The sequence below is a fragment of the Rhinopithecus roxellana genome, chromosome 14 (genome assembly GCF_007565055.1).
Source record: "Rhinopithecus roxellana isolate Shanxi Qingling chromosome 14, ASM756505v1, whole genome shotgun sequence".
Lineage (NCBI taxonomy): Eukaryota > Metazoa > Chordata > Mammalia > Primates > Cercopithecidae > Rhinopithecus > Rhinopithecus roxellana.
Genome location: NC_044562.1, coordinates 93,882,130 through 93,905,596, shown reverse-complemented (window position 1 = coordinate 93,905,596; position 23,467 = coordinate 93,882,130). Strand labels below are relative to the sequence as shown.

Here is a 23,467-nt window from a genome sequence, read left to right as displayed (position 1 = left end):
ATAAAATACCAGATAAAAATATATTTAGCTGAGCAAAATAGCACTTTATATTACAACATATGAAGTAGTATTCTATATTTAATTTCTGACTAGTCAACTGAATTATTCATTGGAACATAATGTATAATGTTCATATCTATAGAGCTCTAACCTAAGACAGGAAAAAGGAAGAAAATCTTAACCATTTTCTGTAATTCACAAAATAAGGAGGAACACATATCAATATTAAAGATTTGTACAGTTAGAAGTCTTTGTAAGGAGATATATATTTTATTATTCCAAATTAGTTGTATTTGGGGACTGCACTTATTTCCATCATCTAGAAATCAAGTGTGAAATATCACATCAATGGAACACTAAGAAAATATATTTGTATCCTCAAAAAAAAAATTTTTTTGGTATTACCTATATTCTCCAAACATACTCCGCCTCAATCCATTTTTTCTTCTCTGTTACCACCATATATTTAAGAAAAGCCCAATTGTTTCTTTAAAAAGTCTCATTTGCCAAGTATAATAGCAAATAGATTTTGGTAGCTATTTCTCCGCTGTTTTTGTCCTCCATAGGCTGGGGGCAATAATGTACAGACACGACTTAGAAGCAACACTAATGTACCTTTGGGATTCCGGGAATAACTCAGTCATCTGAAACTCTCAGAGCACTACTCTGTCAAGTGGACCATCCTATAATTCCTTAGCCAGATGAGCTTCAGGACTGTATTTTTAAATTTGCTCAAGAAATACCAAAAGTACAAGTAAGCAAACAGAGATAAACCATTCCATCTTGGCACACAAATTCAAGAAAACCGGGATACTTACAGAATCCACAAGGTTGACCACAGACTTTGCAAAGTTGTTGGTATGTGCATGAGAAGAGCGATGCTTCTTATACTAGGGGGGAAATATATACCAGTCACTGCCAAATCATAAGTGAATAATAAATTTCAAAATTCTGTAAAAGCAGAAATATCTCAGCAATAGTAGAAATATTGATTTAAAAATATATAATTTAGTTTGTGGTATATCGGATTTGGTGGTGTTATTTCTCTGTTAGGTGGCAAAACTTTGACTATCTAAAACATGATGTTAGCTGGGCAGCATGGCTCACAACTGTAATCCCAACACTTTGGCAGGTGGAGGCTGGAGGATTGCTTGACGCCAGGGGTTTGAGACCAGCCTAAGCAACACAGTGAGATCCGTGTCTTTACAACATTTTTTTCAAAAAAACAAACAACAAACAAAAAAACCTATCATGTTCTGAATAATAGTAAGGGCCTATGGAAATCAATATGAGAAGCTTTATACCTAAAAAAGTAAGTTTTTAATTTAATCTTAACGTCTACAAATTCGATCCTTTTGTTTTCATTTAAATAACATTTTGTAGCTCACACAAATGGCTTAACCCACTTTTCTCACTTTAAATTCAAGGCCACGCACCGATCAAGAAAATGTCTTTGTTCAGCACTTTAGATACTGTCCATGATATGGACAGCATTTGCCAGGCATCCAGTGTATCCTTTCAGAGGAATGCCTCCTCCAAATGAAGCTATTTGCTTTTGACTGCTCAAAGTCAAAACAAAGAGAAGACAAAAAGTAAAAATGAAGTGTGCTGAGAGTTTATGATTGTTTATGTTTATTTAAGAAATAAAGGAAAGTAAATTAATAGAGTAATTCTACAATACATCTAGAGGGCTACGATTTAAGCAAGGAGTAGTACACTTTGCTTAATATGTCTTCAAGATGACATCTGAAAACTGAAGTCTACCATAGGAAGATCATGCCCTCTACTGGTCCATGAGGCTACTGTTATTTCTACAACACTAAGGAAAAAAAAACCTACTTAAAACCACTGATTCAGGTTTGCACAAGTCTTTGACATTTATCTTCAATTATAATTATGAAAATAATGCATCTTTCATAAAGATTCAAAATATTTCTACATTAGAAAATTCTTTCATTTGCCCATTCACACCCTGTAACTTTGTCAGATTCCCTTCATTTCATTCTTTCTCTGTTTTTTAAACAAAGAATATATATATCTCAATGTTTATTTTTTGTAACAACGAAAACACTGATTACCCATAATAAATGCTAAAGAAATATTCTGCTATTAGTATTATAGTATTCATTAATACATAACTGTTGGTATAATATTACTATTACTGTTTATGTTATTGCTACTACTGTACATCATAATCTGACCCAGATTGTCTGTATTTGTGCTCTTTTAAAGTAAACTGTAAATGTGTGCATATAACTGGGTCATAAAACATCCTATTAATCTAAAATTATTCAGGCATTTAACACATTTTGTAAACTTGGCATAAAGAAGTTTCTATAGATAGCTCAGCATTTTAAGTTACCTAGCAAATTCCACAAGCTGAAAATTTTCCAAGATACACTTAAGAGTAAAGGCAAAAATATTAACATTAAGTTCCTCTGGGGTGATGAAAATGTTCTGGTTCCACTGAATTGTGGATTGAAAGAAAACGTGACAAGTCTTAAAACATTTCAAGTTTTAAAAATTAATAAAATGAGGTCTTTTAAAAGTCTATCAAAGTGTAACGTTTTAAATTTATTTCATATTTGTAATTTTCAATCCTCTGATTTTCTTTTTAGAAAAATTATTCTACCTGCCATTGTTAAGTAAATTAGAGAGTGCCAAGAATGGAAGCAGAGATACCTGTTGGGAAGCTACTGCAATAGTCCAGGTAAGAGATAATGGAGGCTAAACAACTGTAGAGAGAAGTTAGTGAATTCAAGAACTACTATAAGGGTAGAGCTCCCACAACTGGAGGATGTATAGGATGTGGAAGGTGAGGAAAGAGAATTAAAAGATAATTTTTAGGTTGTGAACTTGAACCTAAATAGATGGGGGATTGTGGTGCCACTTACAATAATAAGAAAGACTAGGAGAAGAGAAGTTTAGGACTAGGGAACTAAGAGTTCTGATTCAGAAGTTCTATTCAAATCGATACTGAAGTAGAGATATCAAACAGGCAGTTCTATATACGAGTACAGAATTTAGAGGGCTAGAGCTAAAAGTAGAGAGTAACGAATTTAAAGTCATGATCCCACTTAAAGACTTGAGACTGGAAGTTGTTACTTAGGTAGACAGTAAAGAAACAGAAGACAGCCCTGAACCAAGCCCTGGGGCACTCACATAATTCAAGATGTCAGATTTTAAAGACTTGTTAGAAATAGCCAGTGAGGTGAGAGAGCCACTGTGTCACAGAAGCCAAGAGATGAAACAAAATTTTCAAAAAAAGAGGGTAATCAACTGTGTCCAATACCGCTGAGAGAGTAAGACAAGGACAGTACAATGACCACTAGATTTGTTAACTTGAAGTGCCATTTAATTGGACACCTAAGGTTTAGTAGAAACTGCAAGTGTTTCTCCTGAAACAAATATTTGCTACCCCCAAATAATTTACTCAAGATCACACAGCTGGAATTTAAATCCTTCTAGTCTCTAGGTTGAGAGAGGAGGTAAGCTGGTTCAGTTAACAATTCCTATTAAACAGCTCATGTATATTCCTAACAAATCATGATTATTAGTGAGAACTCAACATTTGTTAGGTGTATACAAAATGTAATGGTTTTTAAGTAAGGAAAACTAAGTGAGGTTTAAATTGAAAAATATTTACATTATCCTCACATATTTACATTTATTGATGCATAGTTAAGAATGTAGCAAAAAACGTAAGCAAAACATTTGCTTTTCATGCACTTTAAAAATCTCAACCAATTTTCTATTAGAATAAGGTTTTTAATATTTATTAACTTAAGCTGCTCAAAGACATGTTTGCAGACTCTTATCAAGGCTATAATGGGCTTGCAAATGAGGTTCTACCAGCCAGGTACTAAGATGCTTTTTACCAAATTGAGGGATTTTTCTTTTCTAATGGAAAGCCACTGATAATGTGACACCTATTAAAAATAAGATATCTGCATTTTTTTTCAGACAGCCAATGTTAAATCACTCTGAATTAAAGGGACAAGCTTGAATGCAAATGTAGGCAGAATGTTTCTATTTCCTGCGTGAATTAGAACTAATTCTGCATATAAAGAAAAATATGTAATCACCATTTATGATAAAACTTACTTTCACATTTTCTGATCAGTTTAAAACAATCTTTATTTAAACTGACAAATTTGCTTTTCCTTCCTGAACACATGCAATCCTTAAGAAAACTCTTCTGAAAAAAAAATAAATTAGAATTTGATTTTCAACTCGAAGGTGAGAATTATCAAAATAACTATTCTGGATCGTACAGTATAAAGATTGTAAGATGAGTACTCTCAGTGAAATGATTATCCTAAAGCCCAGAAGCAAATCTCCAAATATTCAGAAACATATGTATTAATTATTTTAGTTCGGTTTGACTCTTAACGTATGAATTTAAGTACTTTGATCCAGTAAGTTCTGATATACTACGAAGTGGCAATCAAATTTAAAAACAACCTTCATCTCATAGAAAGCATACCTCAAAAAAATTTTTTTCAGCTCTCAAAAAAAAAATTCTTATAAAATGACGTGTATTTGGGACTATTATGGATTAGAATGTAACTTTGTCTTAAAGCTTCAAAAGGAATATACTTATTTCTATCTGCCGAGAAGTACTATTTCTTTTTTTTTTTTTTTTTTTTTTGAGGCGGAGTCTCGCTCTGTCGCCCGTACTGGAGTGCTGTGGCTGGATCTCAGCTCACTGCAAGCTCCGCCTCTCGGGTTTACGCCATTCTCCTGCCTCAGCCTCCCGAGTAGCTGGGACTACAGGCGCCCGCCACCTCGCCCGGCTAGTTTTTGTATTTTTTTAGTAGAGACGGGGTTTCACTGTGTTAGCCAGGATGGTCTCGATCTCCTGACCTTGTGATCCGCCCGTCTCGGCCTCCCAAAGTGCTGGGATTACAGGCTTGAGCCACCGCGCCCGGCCACTATTTCTTTAAATACCAGAAATCTTAGGTAATTTCTATTTGAGGCATTATTACCACTCAAAAATAAAAGCTTTCCTTTTCTTGAGACAGAGTCTCACTCTGTCACCCAGGCTGGAGTGCAGTGGCGCAATCTTGACTCAGTGCAACCTCTACCTCTCAGGTTCAAGCAATTCTCCTGTCTCAGCCTCCCGAGTAGCTGGGATTACAGGTACACACCACCACATCTGGCTAATTCTATATATATATATATATATATATGTATATATATATATTTTTTAAGTAGAGATGGGGTTTCACTATTGCCAGGCTGGTCTCAAACTCCTTACCTCAAGTGATCCACCTGCCTTGGACTCCCAAAGTGCTGCGATTATAGGTGTGAGCCACCACAAGCAGCCTTTTTATTCTTTCTAAACATCTATTCCCTCTAAATTTATCAGTACAAACTACAATTCTAATTTCTTGTTTCAAAAACAGATGACCATATCAAGCCTACTTCTCACCCATTTTAACAATAATAAAAGGCCAGGCATGGTGGTTCAAGCCAGCAATCCCAGCACTTTTGGAGGTCGAAGCAGAGGGATTACTTGAGTCCAGGAGTTCAACACCAGCCTAAGCAATATGGTGAAACCCAGTTTCTACAAAAAAAAAAAAAAAAAAATACAAAAAATAGCCAGGCATGGTCATATGCGCCTATAGTCCCAGCTACTTGGGAAGCTAAAATGGGAGGATCACTTGAGCTGCGGAGGCGCAGGTTGCGCCGAGCTGAGATTGGACCACTGCACTCCAGCCTGGGTGAGAGTGAGAACCTATCTCAAAATAGTAACAATAATAATAATACTAACAATAATAAAATGAATGATCAAAATTTACCCTTAAAAGATGTGATAGCCTAAATAAGGAACTTTATCACAGAACATGTGACAGAGTGTGTAGAAATTTTCTACATATAAAATAGTATTTTAAGAAGTGTGCTATTTTATTATTCATAAGAATAAGGTTATTTAAACGTTTACCATTGAGAAGGGTTAAAAAATAAATTCAAAAAACATGTTGTTTTAACAATTACCAAAAAACTGTAACTGTTTAATTGTAATTAACAGTTAATAGTAATTGTTTCCTATTTTGCACAGTTACTGAGATTTGCTCTTTTGATTGATAGCTTCATGTACTTTCCTGATATATTATGGTAGAACAAGAGATTTGGAATTGCAAGTAAAGGTTTGAGAACAGATTCTACAGATTAACAGCTATTTGAGAATGTACTTTGTGTATTCAAAGACATTGTATATATCTTAATTATTATTTCCACTACTCTAAAAGTATTTATATAATGGATGTTGAAAAAAGTTTAGGCTTCAAAAGCCATAATTTCACAACACGCCACAATGCTCAAGATTGAGAATCAGCTGGGAAAAAAATCTCAATGTTCCAATCAACAAAAATAATTCAGATAAAAAAACTATCTTGGGGTTTCAAGCAAATTAAAGTGCTTCAGAAACTCATATTTTAGCCTTTATTGTCTAAAACAACTGCCTATGCATCTGGCTTTCCTTTCCACCAAAAAGGACCTCTCTTAAATTATAAGTGTTCTGATAAATTTTGCTTCTTACTAACATCTCAAACAATATGTTTAAAGGCAACTGGAATAGAAAATAAATGTGCATACAAAAGTCAGAGGTATTCTATTGAAAAACTTTATATTCAACACAATTAAACTGATAGTTAATGAAAAACATCCATTAAAGTAGAAACTTAAAAGTTTAAATATAAATTAAGTCACTATTTTTTTAAATTTATAATTTTAAGGCCTTCTCTGAGTAGGGTCTGCTAATTAGAATTTCACATCATTTAGCATGAAGCACAACCTTATCATATCATGTACTAATCTAATTTTGGTTTCCTTAAAGTAAAACAAGGACTTAAAGATACTTGCAAAACAATTTCAATTTTTGTTCCAATCTTTCATAAGTTTGTCACCAATACCTGATTTCTATGCTTTTTTTTTTTTTTTTTTTTTTTTTTGTTGTTGTTGTTGAGACGGAGTCTCGCTCTGTCGCCCAGGCTGGAGTGCAGTGGCCGGATCTCAGCTCACTGCAAGCTCTGCCTCCCAGGTTCATGCCATTCTCCTGCCTCAGCCTCCGAAGCAGCTGGGACTACAGGCTCCCGCCACCTCGCCCGGCTAGTTTTTTGCATGTTTTTAGTAGAGACGGGTTTTCACTGTGTTAGCCAGGATGGTCTCAATCTCCTGACCTCGTGATCCGCCCATCTCGGCCTCCCAAAGTGCTGGGATTACAGGCTTGAGCCACCGCGCCTGGCCTTCTATGCATTTTAAAAAGATTCTCATCTATATAGTCTTTTCAGAAGTGCAACTTTGTTTTGATAAAAACAAGTACTTTTTGCCTTAGTGTATATAACTTTTAAAGTTCAATCACATAACTACAACAGAGATTACAACTGGCCTAAACAGTCTGGGGAGTGTGGCAGTGGTTGCTGGAGCCAGCTCCCATCAGATCACAACAGCCAACTAGATATATCCTCTCCTAACTCCTCATCAGTGATCTCACTTTGATAGCTTGAAATCAGCTATGGTGGCAATATTTACACCACAGATATCAGCAAACATTATAAATCAAGAGAGCTAGGTGTTAAAATTTACCAGCACACCACTAGGATTAAGTGTACTAGTATGTAGCCTAATGACCAAGACTCTTCTGGGCTTCAGGCAAGTAATTTTATACAGGAAATGGTTAAGTATAGTTAACAGAGTTTCTATTGTATCTTCAAGAGGGGAAAATGAGGAACAAGGAATGTTTTTCATACATCTGTTAAGTGTTACTGAAATGACATATTCCATCACACTTTACTTCCACAGAAGTTAACACGAGATTATTCATCTTTCCAATATTCAAAGACGGTAAGTCATCAAAGATACTCACTTTAGATACACCTTTATTTTATATGTTTACCTCCTACAATTATATCTACCATAATCATAATTAACTAGTAAGAAAAAATAACATATTAGCAGGACAAAAGCATGGAATAAAATTAGAAAGCAGTGACCAAATACATAGATGAAGAAAAGCAGAGAATAAGAATTTTAAATGAAGACAAAAGATGCCAGGTAGTTAAATCTATCAATTACAATTATTAAACATAAGGAAAGTTTAGAGTTATGAAAATTCTGTTAAATGCGGAGTCTCCAAACACCAAGAAATAAATCAAGTCATTTAACATGTCTAAATATCTTGGGGTTAATAAGTAAAAAGTAATGATTAAATATAAAGTAAAATGTATTCTTTCTTAAGTAAGCTATCTGGTCTAAAACCCACTGACTCTATATTCTTACCGTTTTGTGATCATTAACAATCATAAGTTCCAAATATTTCATTTCTTCAAATATACCACGTGATGGCTATGGAAAATAAAAATAGATGGTCAGAATGATAACTGACATAAAATCTCTCTAGCACTCACTGTTAAGTTGTAGATAAGACTGAATTTCAGAACAACTCTCTGCTGCCTACTTTATAAACACCTTAGAAGAATGTTGGTCAGGCAAATTTTAAAAAGTGATCATAAAATATAGGTATATATTTAAGTATTTAGAAAATAACTATATTATATTATTATTAAGGTACTTACTTATCAACATAGAAAACAGTCCACGTTGTTTGTATATGGTTTTTATATGTAAAAATATTCTAGAGCAAAATTATAGCATAATTCTGTTAAAATAAACAAATCTCAATTTCACATTAACATGTGATAAGATATTCGTATTTCCTTAAAATGTCAATGAAAATCTATGTAAAACTCATTTAATAAGAACAGCATAAGTTATAATTACTTCCAGGTATAGCTGATACAGGTATCAATGTAGTTAAATAGAAATATTAACTCACTAGAGTGAAATTCTAAAAATAATACACTAATTCTTAACTGCTCAACTTCTCAAAGGAACAAATATTGGCAATTACTACATTCTAAAGTCTTCTAAATTAACTAGATAATCCTTTAAGAGTAAGTATTTTAGCCTTCATTTGGACCTTTCTTTTTCACAGGTGGAAAATTGTAATGGTGGCTCTTTTTTCCTCATGTACATAGTCATTGATCGCTTTATATTTGATGGGGTGGACTGTAGCGAAAGAACAGCAGCCACTGTAAAACTTATTATTACCAACCACATCTTTATGAATGAGCCAAAAGAACTCTTATAATAACTTATATAATATATAATAAATGTATCCATAATCATCATAATAAGAGTTTCATGAAAGGGAGGATAATTTAACCTGGAACTAAGTTTTTGACGGCTGGTGGTCTATTTTTTTTCACAAAAAAATACACTCAGCAAAACATTATCTAAAATGTGTGATTTCTACTATAATTACTCATTAAGTTATCTAGTAAATTACCATGTAATGTATAAGCTGTGGAATTAATTCTCAGTTACATAGCATTCACCATGTAATTACTAAACAGTCCCCATCATTACAGCTTTCTAGCCTATTATGAAAAGACCAGAAACATAATTTCAGTTACAAAGCCCCTATACGTTTATCAATACATGTGAAGTATATAACAGTAGTTGATTATACAATTACATGATTTTTATTTAGAAACTGTTATATTGCTAATAGTCAAATAAATTCACTGTGTTCTGAAAAACACATACAGTTTTAAAGTTTGGTGTAACAGAGTTTTTAATTTGAAAGTAATGTAAATAAGCGTGATTAGTCAACATTTCAAAACCTAACTCTTCTCCCTACATTTTTTACTAACAGAAATGTTTTATATGACACTATATAAGCCATATAGAAAGAAAAGTCTGCTGTACTTTAAACAGAAAATAAAACGTACTGCAATTATCATCAGAAAACACTTTGAAAATAGAGCTAAAACAACACATTCTTTAGATGACATCAGGGTTCAGAGACTACTGTAATCAGTTTGAATCACTAACAGAAAGAGATCAATAAAAAGCAGTGTGCTGAGAAGGCTCAAATCATTGGGTTTTTTGGTTTATTGTTTTCTTTTTTAAACAACAGTCTCCAAAATCTAAACTGTTTTAGGTACATTTAGATACTGTGTGATGATAGGCACATGACTTCACTGAGTAAAACAGCCCCACCCAAGGCTCAATGCCACACTCACATTCACTGCTCTCTTCCTTCTTTTCAACCACTGTAATTCAGATAGAAAGGGCCACCGGTCACCTCTTTCCATAGCTGTGGAAAAGAAAGATTAGTATCAAAATTTTATGCTTATTTCGATGGGAGTATGTTTTAAAACATTACATGAAGAAACGGTGGCACTGATAATATATGTCAAACTAAGGTGAAAAAAAAGCACACCAATCATATTCCACTCATGACCACGAAGATGGTTCAAATGTAATTTTGTCCCAAACATCAAGAAAACATAATGTTCAAGATTCATTAGAAGATGCACATTTGACATACAACCACTTGACAATACTTGAAAATCTGAGAGAATTCTACTATGTCTAATTCATTTTAGCATTCAAAATAATGTATGGCATTAGCTTTTGCATAAATTATTAAAAACTTTCAGCAGTAATATACAGAAATAAAATCACATGCCCCAACAATCCAAAAGAAGCTCCTGCCAACATCAGCACACTTAAGATGTGTCTGGAGCAGAGCATGAGAGGGAGGCAATCCAAGCTGGCTCAAGAGCAGCAAACTGCCAGGAAAATTTCAGGATGAACCTCACTGTAAATGACTCTACTAAATTTGGCCACACTTTCTGGTTCCCAAGGCAGCTTTACTCACAGCCTTAATGTTTTAGTCTTTGCATTGGAAATGACTCTCCATGCCTCTTTACCTGAGAGCCACCGTTCATTCCAGTGCTGATCTACGATGTTCACCCCAGATACCAGACCAATTCCACTTCCAACAAGCCTGCATATCTACTGAGCTCCACCAAGTAACAGCTCCTACTACATAAAATATAACCGCTATTTAATTAAAACTTACTGAGATTCTTCATTTGCTTAGAATACTGTCCCGCCAAGGTTTTCTGGATAATATGTGGTCGACCTGTGCTTTTCTGAAACACAACAATTGCAGGCAATTTAAAAAGCAAGATGTGAACAAGCCTCTATGAAAGAGTGTTAGAACTTTCTCTAACGTCCTTCTAAAATGGGAATATTTATACGTCAGTTTTTTAGCTATCAAAAGTGAGAAGTATGTCTTATTGAAATCTTAATTTTACATAAAAGAGTATCATCTAACTGCCCCAGTTTAGATAAAAGCATAGTGTTATTCGTTACTCTTAAATCTTAGCTTTCTTCAAAGCTATAAATGGAAAATTCATAAGAAACACAAAAAGTCAATAAATATGTAAAAACATGCTGAATGCTTTCATATTCCTTCAACATGCAATTTTTTTAAAATGAAGCACCAACTTTTGCCATAAAACAGGTGAAGTTTAAAAATTACGATATCCATAGTTAATTACCGTTGCAAGGCCAAAAGCATTCTCACACCTTGCTGGTGAGAGGAAATTGGTAGCATAGTTTGAGAGAGAATTTCAGCAAGGTCTATCAACAAACGTGAAAACATTTATATTTTTTGCCCCAGAAATTACGCTTTTAGGAATGTCTATTACCATTATTCTTATTACTATTAGCTTCCATTACTGAGTGCATAGTATGCACCAGGTACTGTTAATGTACACATTACTTAATTTAGTCCTGACAAAGACCCCATATAGTGCATGGTTTATCACTGTTTTACAAATAAAGATATTGAGGCTCAGAGAGATACATCCTTGTCTTAAAATTGTATTATAAAATCATGATCCAATTTATTTTTTAAAATATATGGGACTGTATCATTGAAAACTGGAAGAACATACTCTGAAACATGACAAGAAGTTATCTTTGGGGGGACAGGATAATGGATAATTACTATTTAAGTATTTGTTTTGCTTTTCCAAATTTCCTGTATTAGTTTTGTAATCGGAAAAAGTCATAAAAAAGAAACTTAATAGGTTACAGAAGACTTACAACAGTTTTGCTATTTGTTTATTACTTGAGAGATAACATGAATTCTCATTAGAAATATCCCATGCATATTACTTGATTTATTGCAAAGCATACTAAAATCAATAATAACAAATTAAACATCAAAATATCTAAAATTAATTACAGTAAGCTCTAAATTCTGGTAAAAGGTGAAAAGGTAGTAATGAAATTAACAATGGGATCAGCAACACAATTTTTAAAACTGACTAATTTTTCAAGCACTGTTCCTTTCCTCTACCCATAGTGTGGATGAGGACAAATCATTACATAAACAAAAGGTAGACAGTAGGAAGGAAGGCAAAGAGAAGGCGATTTGCATGTAACAATCAGGCCCTGAATACTATGATCATAAGCAAATATGATCAATGTAAAACTAATGCTTTAAACATTATAACAACAGTTTATATTTATAAATCCTTATGACAGTTTAATAGACATTGTCACCTACATTTATTAATTCATCAAATCTACAAAATCACCCTACTATGAATGCATTAAAAAATTATCTCATTTTATACATTTAAAAAACTCTAAGCTTAAATAGTTATTATGTGGGATTCTGTGTTTTGTTCTTTGTGGATTTTTTTAGGGTACCAGGGCCATTAATCATTAAAGCCAGAAATCAAAGTCAGAGTTTTTGCTGAATGAGTTGAATAATTTTGCTGTACACAGATTATCTTTCCTTACTGGAGTGAGAAAAATATCATTTTACTTAATCAAAATGTCTTTATCTAAGTGGGCTGTCTTCATTATCTGAGAATTTTTATAGTTACTAGTTGAAAAATAACAGAGGTTTATTCACACACCAACCCTTTAAAACTTTTCTGTTTCAACTTTGAAATTTACCCCATATTCACACAAACATTGCCACAACCAAGACAATAAAAGTTTGCCTGTTTAGCTTTTATTATCAGTGGCCTACATGACTATTAGCTGTTTCACTATTTAATTATTTATTTATTTATTTATTGAGATGGAGTCTTGCTCTGTCGCCCAGGCTGGAGTGCAATGGCACGATCTTGGCTCACTGCAACCTCTGCCTCCCAGGTTCAAGCGATTCTTCTGCCTCAGCCTCCTGACTAGCTGGGATTACAGGCGCCTGTCACCACACCCAGCTAATTTTTGTATTTTTAGTGGGGACAGGGTTTCACTACATTGGCCAGGCTGGTCTCGAACTCCTGACCTCGTGATCTGCCGCCTCAGCCTCCCAAAGTGCTAGGATTAGAGGCATGAGCCACTGCACCCGGCCCAATTTTATCTAAATTTGAAATCCCTGAAGATAAAAAATGTTTTCTGTTTCCCATCAAATATCCCAATATTCTGACTCTGTCAGTCACAAAATATTATTTTTCCACCTCAGTTCTTTTCACTGATCTGACTTCTGTACTTTTACCTCTCAGTGCCTTAATCTCCTCCTATTCTTCCCCTTGTCACTGCTCTCCAACCCTGTCAGGTTCCTCAAAGTTCCTCAAACACCCTAGGCACACTCCTGCCTCAAGGCCTTTGTATGTGCTCATCTCCTAGAATGTTCTTCCAGCTCTCTAATTTCCTTAAGTTCTTCATTCACCACTTGTCTTCTTTTGGTGGCCTTCCCTGAACCGTGTATATATAAAAATTTAACTTTCCACCTTCCTGGCTTCACTTTTTCTCCTTACCATGTATCACTATCTAACATACCACACGTAATTACTTATTCATTCTGTGTATCCCTATCTGCCCCTATAGACTGTAAGCCCCATTTGGCTCAATCTCTGTCTATTTTACCAGCAAAGTATCCCCAGAACCTAAAATAATACCCAGCTTGTAGTAAGCCCTCAATACAATATTTACTGAATATACATCAAATTTTAAATTTGACTGAATTCTATTAGCAAGCAACACTATTAGAGCATGTGATTTCTTGTCTAAATCACTGGTTTACGCATGACTCTAAATATTATTTTCCTCTCTATCTGTAAAGAAAACTAAGTATTCTATAATGTAGTCATAGTTCAGCCCACAGATTTCCCCACTAAAGATTTTCAGGTTCATAAAATTAAGTACATTCTTATAGTCACACAATTTTCTAAAGATGACAGTTAAGAATGAAAGCTATTTTTTTCTAATTTCAATAGGTTTTTGGGGAACAGGTGGTGTTGGGTTACATGAATAAGTTCTTTAGTGGTGATTTCTGAGATTTTGATGCACCCATCAGCCAAGTAGGGTACACTGTACCCAAATGTGTTTTATCCCTCGCCACCCTCCATTTTCCCCCAAGGCCCCAAAGTCCAATGTATCATTCTTATGCCTTTGTGTCCTCACAGCCTGGCTCCCACATATGAGTGAGAACATACAATGTTTGGTTTTCCACTCCTAGTTACTTCACTTACAGTAATAGTCTCCAATTCCCTACAGTAATAGTCTCCAATACCATCTAGGTTGCTGTGAATGCCATTATTTCATTCCTTTTTATGGCTGCATAGTATTCCATAGTGTGTGTGTGTGTGTGTGTGTGTGTGTGTGTGTGTATGTATGCCTCTCTCACATTTTCTTTATCTACTTGCTGACTAATGGGCATTTAGGCTGGTTCCATATTTTTGCAATTGCAAATTGTGCTGTTATAAACGTGTGTGTGTGCAAGTATCTTTTTTGTATAATGACTTCTATGAAAGCTAGTTTAAAGCAAGGAGGCTGGCTAGTATAAAACAAAACATTCTCCCTGCTCTTTTCATAGACTGGGAAGGACTAGGATTTGCTTCAGAAAACCTATATTTGATGCCTCTTATTATCCCTTACTGGTACTTGCGCCTGGCATGTGCGACTTAAACTTTAAAACTGAGGGTACTACTCTAAATTTGAAATAAGGTAGCACGTACAAAGGCACTTTGAAATCTGCATTCTTTTCTCTTTTCGGCTCAAAGGCAAAGATGCTGGAGGAGTAGAACGCCATCAGGCAACTGATGGCACAGACTCACCTCATCATGAACCAGCTCCAGAGGCTCTATCATATACACGAAGGTGTCATCTTCAAACATGCCACTAGCACAAAAGAAACCACACAAGAAAGGAATAAACAAATACAGGAAATGGCAAGAAATAGCAAGTGAGCTTCATTATTGTGTCTTCAAAATACAGAGTATAACTGAACAAATCCCTTTACGCTGTCACAAGTTTAATTCACATATCTGCATGGAGTCCCACTGTGGCCCCAGCACTCTATTAGGCAGCATGGAGGCTATAAAAATTATAAAAGTATACATCAAATGCATGCAAATTATACCTGATATAACTGATGTTTGAAATTCAACAAACAGATTGGAAAACTACTCTGGGATAGGACTATTCACTCAGTGGCAGTCTCTAAAGTAATTATTCCAGAACCATGTACAACTACACAAACTTCTAGTTATGCAAATTCAATATCATCTGTAAGAAAACAGGTCCTTCATATATGAGAATAATCTAAAACCATCTGGTTCTGAAGAAGCAAACAGTGGTATCTTTATGCTCGCAAATTCTGAATTGCCATCAAGCACTATGACTCTATGTCATACAAATTACATTTAATTTTCAGGGACATAAGGCTTTTTATAAAAGGGCAAAAAGTTTCAAGATTCTTTGTCATCACATGGCCAAAACTAAGTCTTTATACGAGGTGCTACTGTGTTCAGGTCTAAAAGGTGCCAACACATGGTTTTGTTAGAGCCCACACCTAGGTCAATGTGAGAACTCCTCTCTTTGTCACCCCACCCTTGCCTGGCTAACTCCAACTTACTGTTAGGTCTAAGTTTCTTAGATCTAAGGGCTACTGACTCTCAAGTCTAGCTGTAGGTCTAAGTGACATGTCCTCTGGAATATGCCGCTGGGAAACCTTCCTGGACTAGGTTTTGCTACTCCACAAGCTCCTATCTTCCCCTTTACAGCTCTTAGCACAATGGTAATTAAACATTCATCTATGTAATCATTTGATTAATCTCTGAATCTCCTACAAACAGTAAGTGTTCAAGAGGACAGGGACATTGCCCTCCTTGTGCACCACTCCATATGCAGTCCCTAACACAGCACTGGCACAGAAGAGTCACTAAAATATATACATATATTTAGTATATATATATAATATATAAATATAAACTATATATATCCTTAAAAGGAAAACTGGAAAGGGTCAATGAATAAAATGCCAATGACATTCCCACTTACTGAAGTCCGTTGCAGGTTGACAGAGCCACCTTGGAGTCTTTGACGCCTCTAATGCTTCCATGGTAGTAACAGTGCTCTCCGCCCTGGAAAGCAGAATGTTTCATTGATTGGTTGTATTTTATGCATCATAATTAATTCTTTGGGTGCTTCCATAAAACAAAAAGAAATGCAAGGATGGGCATATATGTGCACTGTATTAATAACCCTAGAAACTCCTCCTAAAGTTGCAAATAAGACTAGGCAATTTTTCAACTTTTTTATAACAAGCATGTGTATATTAAATTGAATGCAGGAGAAAAGGCTTTAAAAAAGAATGACACCAAGGTAATTAATAAAACATACATTTCTTAAGTATGTATTATAGGAGTACAAGTACTTCTCAGATGTTGTTATGGAATAAGGACTTCCACTTGACTGAAGAGAGACTCCAAAAGTTTGTTTATAATCATTTTTGATGGAAAACTATACAATATCTTATTTGTTTTCTTACCTTTAAAAATTAACTTTTAAAACATTTTAGAAACAATATATGAATGTAGTTTTCAAAGTCACATAATAACTACAGATTTTATTTTTTAAAAAAATACAGCAGTTTCCTTTGTCCCTCAAAGGAACCCCAACAAATCTTGAAACTTTTCGCCTTTGTCCCATCAAAACAACCCCATCAAAAAGTGGGCAAAGGATACGAACAGACGCTTCTCAAAAGAAGACATTTATGCAGCCAATGGACACATGAAGAAATGTTCATCATCACTGGTCATCAGAGAAATGCAAATCAAAACCACAATGAGATACCATCTCACACCAGTTAGAATGGCGATCATTAAAAAGACAGGAAACAACAGGTGCTGGAGAGGATGTGGAGAAACAGGAACACTTTTACACTGTTGGTAGGACTGTAAACTAGTTCAACCATTGTGGAAAACAGGGTGGCAATTCCTCAAGGATCTAGAACTAGAAATACCATTTGACCCAGCCATCTCATTACTGGGTACATACCCAAAGGATTATAAATCATGCTGCTATAAAGACACATGCACGTGTATGTTTACTGTGGCACTATTCACAATAGTAAAGACTTAAAACCAACCCAAATGTCCGTCAATGACAGACTGGATTAAGAAAACATGGCACATATACACCATGGAATACTATGCGGCCATAAAAAAAGATGAGTTCATGTCCTTTGTAGGGACATGGATGCAGCTGGAAACCATCATTCTCAGTAAACTATCACAAGAACAGAAAACCAAACACCACATGTTCTCACTCATAGGTGGGAACTGAACAATGAGATCACTTGGACTCGGGAAGGGGAACATCACACGCCGGGGCCTATCATGGGGAGGGGGGACGGGGGAGGGATTGCATTGGGAGTTATACCTGACGTAAATGACGAGTTGATGGGTGCTGACGAGTTGATGGGTGTAGCACACCAACATGGCACAAGTATACATATGTAACAAACTTACACGTTGTGCACATGTACCCTAGAACTTAAAGTATAATAAAAAATTAAAAAACAACAACAACAAAAACACAGCAGTTTCCTTTGTCCCTCTTTCCCCTCCACCTCCAAGGCAACCATTTTTAATCCATTTTTTAATGTTTTAAGCTGTTTCTTCTGGTGTTTGGCTACATATTTTTGAAAGTTTATATTTTTATGTTCTAATTCCATGTTAGAAATTATCTACCTAATATAGGATCTTGAAAACCTCTCTCACCCCCAATACATTCTAATGCATATCACCAGTTTTAGTTAAATCTATATTGTTTATGCATACACAAACACTGTTCACAGCTCTGCCACTAATAATTATTGTATTTTCTTTCTTGCTTTTTTTTTTTTTTTTTTTTTTAGAATTTTTGCTCCTTTGTTGTACTGGGTACTCTGTGACCCTTTTTTTTTTTTTTTTTTTTTTTTTTGGAGATGGAGTCTCACCCTGTTGCCCAGGCTGGAGTGCAATGGCATGATCTTAGCTCACTGCAACCTCTGCCTTCCAGGTCCAAGTGATTCTCCTGCCTCAGCCTCCTGCTGTGACGCCTTTTAATCAAGAAAACTATGCACTTCAGATCTGGGCAGCTACTTTTTATAAATAACAATAATTTTCATTATTTATAAAAAGAATGTAATAATAAAATAATATTTTTTATTATTTATAAAATATAGCTGAGAATTCCCTCCTTTCCATTTTTCTCCATACATGAGCTCCTACCAGACTAGGGAAGTCCCCAACTTCCTATCTGGTTATCTGGCTGCACGGGGCAGGCAGTAAATTGGGGACTTAACTACTCTACATCTACTTTTTTTTTTTTTTTTTTTTTTTTTTGAGACGGAGTCTCGCTCTGTCACCCAGACTGGAGTGCAGTGGCCAGATCTCAGCTCACTACAAGCTCCGCCTCCCGGGTTCACGCCATTCTCCTACCTCAGCCTCCCGAGTAGCTGGGACTACAGGCACCCGCCACCTCGTCCGGCTAGTTTTTGGTATTTTTTAGTAGAGACGGGGTTTCACCGTGTTAGCCAGGATGGTCTCGATCTCCTGACCTTGAGATCCACCCGTCTCGGCCTCCCAAAGTGCTGGGATTACAGGCTTGAGCCACCGCGCCCGGCCTCTACATCTACTTTTAACCAGTTTTTCTTTTTTCAGATGCTTTTATTTCTGCCTTTCTGGGATAAGTGACATAAGTTGACTTGTTTCTTCTTGGTTTTCCCCCAAACGAACTTAGCAGAGCATGAAAAGCTCAAAGCTAAGAGTCAACCCTCATCCACTTTCCATCTCCTGAAATTTTATAGCTACGTCTCACCTGCTTGTTTCCTCTTCTCCTGTCTTTGTCTTGGTGGGTTCATATCCTTTTTTATCCCCTAACTGTTATTTAGGTGGGTTATTGGGAGAAAAAAGAGATAAATATATATTTAGACAGTCAGGGATTGGTTCCAGAACCTCTACATATTCCCAAATCTGCACATACTCAAGTCTCACAGTCGGCCCTGTGAAACCCACATATATGAAAAGCTAGCCCTCCATACACACAGGTTTTGCATCCCACGAATACTGTGTTTGCTTGAAAAAAGTCTACATGTAAGTGGACCCGTGCAGTTCAAGGATCAACTGTATATATGTGTGTGTGTACAGTAAAGGCCTGCTTTTCTTTTATTTTCTTTTCTTTTTTAAAGACAGTCTCACTCTGTCGCCCAGGCTGGAGTGCAGTGGCATGATCTCAGCTCACTGCAACCTCCACCTCCCAGATGCAAGCAATTATTGTGTTTCAGCCTCCCGAGAAGCTGGGATTACATGCATGAGCCAGCGTGTCCAGCCTTGAATCACTGCATTTTTTGAACCTTAAATGAGACTTCAGGCAACATCCAATCATCATAAGAAAGTTTTAATAGCTACAGTGTGTAGTTATATTAAGCATTATAAGCAATTTGGTAGCTTCCAATTTAATATCAGTACTAGTGGTATTAGAGGATTTTCTGAGTTTTTTATTACTAAATTTATACCAAGTTTTAAAAAAGTATTATGGAAAAATATTATTTGGTAACACTTCAGACCACAGCAAAGTAACATCTTGAGTTATACCATATAAAATAAATCCTGAGAGAGAAGGAGCAATCCATCTTGGGTGCCAAGCATAACAGTAGTGAGCCAGTACAGGGAGCCCACTTCTAGAGGGCACTGGCAATCATGACTTTGGACAGTCAGCTCCAGGGGAACCTACCACCCAGGAATCTGGCCATCTTCAACAACCATTACCTCACAGTGACTGCTGTCTCCATATACCCATATGGGGACAGAAACAAAGTGCAAAAGGCTCTTCTAAAAATAACAAAAGGACAAACTGATTCCCACATCTTCAGGTTCTCAAGTCCATGATTCTTTCTCCAGTTAGGAAGACTTGAGACAATTAAAGAGGGCTGGCCCTGACCACCTAGGAGTGGGTCACAGACCTGTGACTTGGCAAATGGCAGAAAGGAGAACCAAAATGGGCTCAATTCAGCCCATGACACAAGTCTCTGTGCACCCCTATAGACATCAGCATTTTCGGATCCAAAACTGTCAGTTAATTAAATTCAACAAAAACGGAGCATCTGATAAGTGGAAGTTATTGGCTAGTCACAGGAAATTAAAAATCCTAGTATGCTCCCTACCTTTCTCAGCCTGCTACTTGCACACAGCTGAACACTCCACAAGCCAGATCATGCTCAAATAATAACTCTGCTCCACAAGGTTTCCAAGGTCAGAATCCCATTGGAACCTACCAGGCTTCCTCTTCATATACTGACACATTGAAGCCATGTCCATCTTATAAAAACACTTCCTAACCAGAAACGGCTGGGGATAATAACTTTGTGACTCTAGTGATAGCAACTGGTAGGGGAAAAAAAATCTGGTTCCCTGGTGTTACTAATCTAATAACAGGAACTGGACAGGCATCATGGCTCATGCCTGTAATCCTAGCACTTTGGGAGGCCAAGGAGGAAGGACTGCTTAAGCCCAGGAGGAGTTTGAGACCAGTCTGGGCAATGTAGTAAGACCCTGCCTCTATAAAAAATAATAATGATAATAATAATAATAGTAATAACAACAGGAACTGTTTGGTTCTACTCATTTCAGTGGAAACAGAACCAACAGTTTCAATTTGGTTTTTAAAATTACCCCACCTTTGTGTCTGTTTAACTATTTCATCTGCATGGTAAAGTTCCATCAGCCAGTTCTTTATTGCTTATGAAACTCCCAAAAACCTGGACATTCATAGTGACCACACACTGATATTTTCAATCTATTCCTGCAGATCTGGATAAACATTTGAAAAGAAACTACACAGCCCTTAACTAGAAAATGTGTATATTATCATATCTAGGTTCTGAATATAATAATAAAAACTACTGACACTATACTCAAATGATTATTCTACACACATATCTTTAAATTCTTCAAGCTTATCAACTACTAGGATATGCTAAACTATTTTAATAATCAGTGAGCTGATAATAAATGAGAAATAGAAAAAAGATATCTAAAATGGGACATGTATACCTGATTTTGACTACTGCAGGATAAGGAAATAAAAATAATAATTCTGGAGAACTGGGGAACTTGAGACCCCAACACATAAATTATTAAATAATTTGTTTAATTATTTACCTTCATTAAATTTAATAGGGAAAATGTTCTTGTAGTAGTTTAATAAAGTATTAGAACAGTATGGCTGTACCAATGCTATGTAAATTTTTAATAGTTCATATAAATTATACTATTCCAACTTAAAATAGCTTTGTGAGGAGCTAGTGTCATCTGCTATCTTGATTTCTTGGGGCATATTTTAACCCCGTGCTCCTTACATATTCTATAATATACTCTGAATGTTGCCAGGAAGGGCAATATTTTGAATGATTAATAATAATTTCAACTTTATACTCAAAATTCAAATAACTGATAATCCTGGATCTAATTTAAGTGATTTAGTGTGGATAGTTTTGTTTTCCTTGCTATTGCTTAAATTGTTTATTATTTATGCAGTGGTAAGAAACTTTTTAAAAAACTGGCTATTAATTAATTCAAAGACTAGGGAAAAAATTCTAGTGTATACACAAGTAAAAGAGTCATTTTTAGTATAGAAGTGGAAATACAAACTTTAAGTTATCTAACTCTTTGGTTAGAAACAACACAAACATGAATTTTTAAACCCAATTATGGCAAGTTGAGAGGCAGTAAAAAAGAAGGGAAAATAGATTTTAAAAAATAGTCTGAAAATTTCATTAAAATATTACTAAAGGAAGAGGGAATGAGAAAAATAAAGGAAAGGAAGCAGAAAGAAGTGGGGAAACACTCAGAAAATGGAAGACAGGCAGACCTGTGTGTCTGAAAACACTCCTGGCTCCAATAGAGCACTTCGGCCAGACTCTGATTGACTTCTGCAGGGCCCACCCTCCCTTACTCACACACTAGACAAGGTCTTCAGAACACGCACTCCTCCAATCTCCTCCACTCTGCATCAACCCTACCTTCCAGCCAGGAGCCATGCGCACAGAGACCTACTCCACTGACCATAATCCAAGCTCTCCTGCTGTCAAAAAGCCTTCACTCCTAGAAGGGAGCTTGAGCTGAGCTGTGATGATGATTTGATAAGGAAAGCACAAAGAACATTCTAAAAGGGTGATGTAGTTATACTGATAAAGAAAAGAATAAAGGTGAGAAGAGAACACAGGACCCACAAGGGCAGAGATCTCTATCCGTTTGGTTCACTGATACATATCTAGTACCTAGAACAGCAACTATGACCTAAACTAGGTCACAGTACAAGCTAAATCAACATTTTTTCTGCTTTTTTGTTTTTTAAAAGTTATACATATCGGGCCAGGCACAGTGGCTCACGCCTGTAATCCCAGCACTTTGGGAGGCCGAGGCGGGTGGATCACTTGAGGTCAGGAGTTCGAGACCAGCCTGGCCAACATGGTGACACCCCATCTCTACTAAAAATATGAAAATTAGCCAGGCATCGTGGCACATGCCTGCAATCCCAGCTACTCGGGAGGATGAGACAGGAGAATCACTTGAACCCAGGAAACAGAGGTTGCAGTGAGCTAAGATCGCGCCACTGCGCTCCAGCCTGAATAACAGAGTGAGACACTGTCTCAAAAAAAACAAAGTTGTGTATATCTAAAATATACAACATGATATTTTGATATACATAGTGAAATTATTACTATAGTCAATCAAATTAACACGTCTTATTTCTACCTCACAGTTACCTTTTGTGTAAGCGTGTGGCTTGAGCACCTAAAATCTACTCTCTTAGCAAATTCCCATCATACAATATGACTGACCATAGCCCTCATGCTATTCATTCCATCTTGAGACTTACAGCCTACATAACTGCAATTTTGTACCATCTGACCTACATCTCTCCAACCCACCACCTCACTCCCACCCCTCCACCTCCTGCCCCTGGTAACCACTGTTGTGTTTCTATTAGGTTGGTGCAGAAGTATTTGTGGTTTTTGACATTACTTTCAATGGCAAACACCGCAATTGCTTTTGCACCAACTTAAATACATATTTGACTTTTTTAGATTCTACACATAAGTGAGGTCACAGAACATTCTCCTTTCTGTGTCTGGCTTATTTCCACACACACACACACACACACACACGCACACACACGTGCATACAATGGAATAGCATTCAGCCTTAAAAAAGGAGATCCTGGCAGTTGCCAAATATGGGTGGACCTGAAGGACATTATGCTATACAGTAAAACCATATTTGTTTAATGAATGAACAGGAATGGCTTATTC

At 36.0% G+C, this 23,467-nt stretch overlaps 1 protein-coding gene across 1 annotated transcript in view; it reads right to left on the bottom strand.

Annotated features, from left to right (window-relative positions):
* ADAM23 (ADAM metallopeptidase domain 23) overlaps nt 1-23,467 on the bottom strand; it is a 183,291-nt gene that overhangs the window by 65,799 nt on the left and 94,025 nt on the right. The window contains exons 5-10 of the mRNA XM_030917093.1: nt 16,168-16,250; nt 14,943-15,006; nt 10,937-11,009; nt 10,092-10,165; nt 8,284-8,349; nt 819-890 (exon numbers count right to left, since the gene is read on the bottom strand). Of these exons, the coding sequence (XP_030772953.1) occupies nt 819-890; nt 8,284-8,349; nt 10,092-10,165; nt 10,937-11,009; nt 14,943-15,006; nt 16,168-16,250 (432 nt within the window). The remainder of the gene's footprint in view (nt 1-818; nt 891-8,283; nt 8,350-10,091; nt 10,166-10,936; nt 11,010-14,942; nt 15,007-16,167; nt 16,251-23,467) is intronic.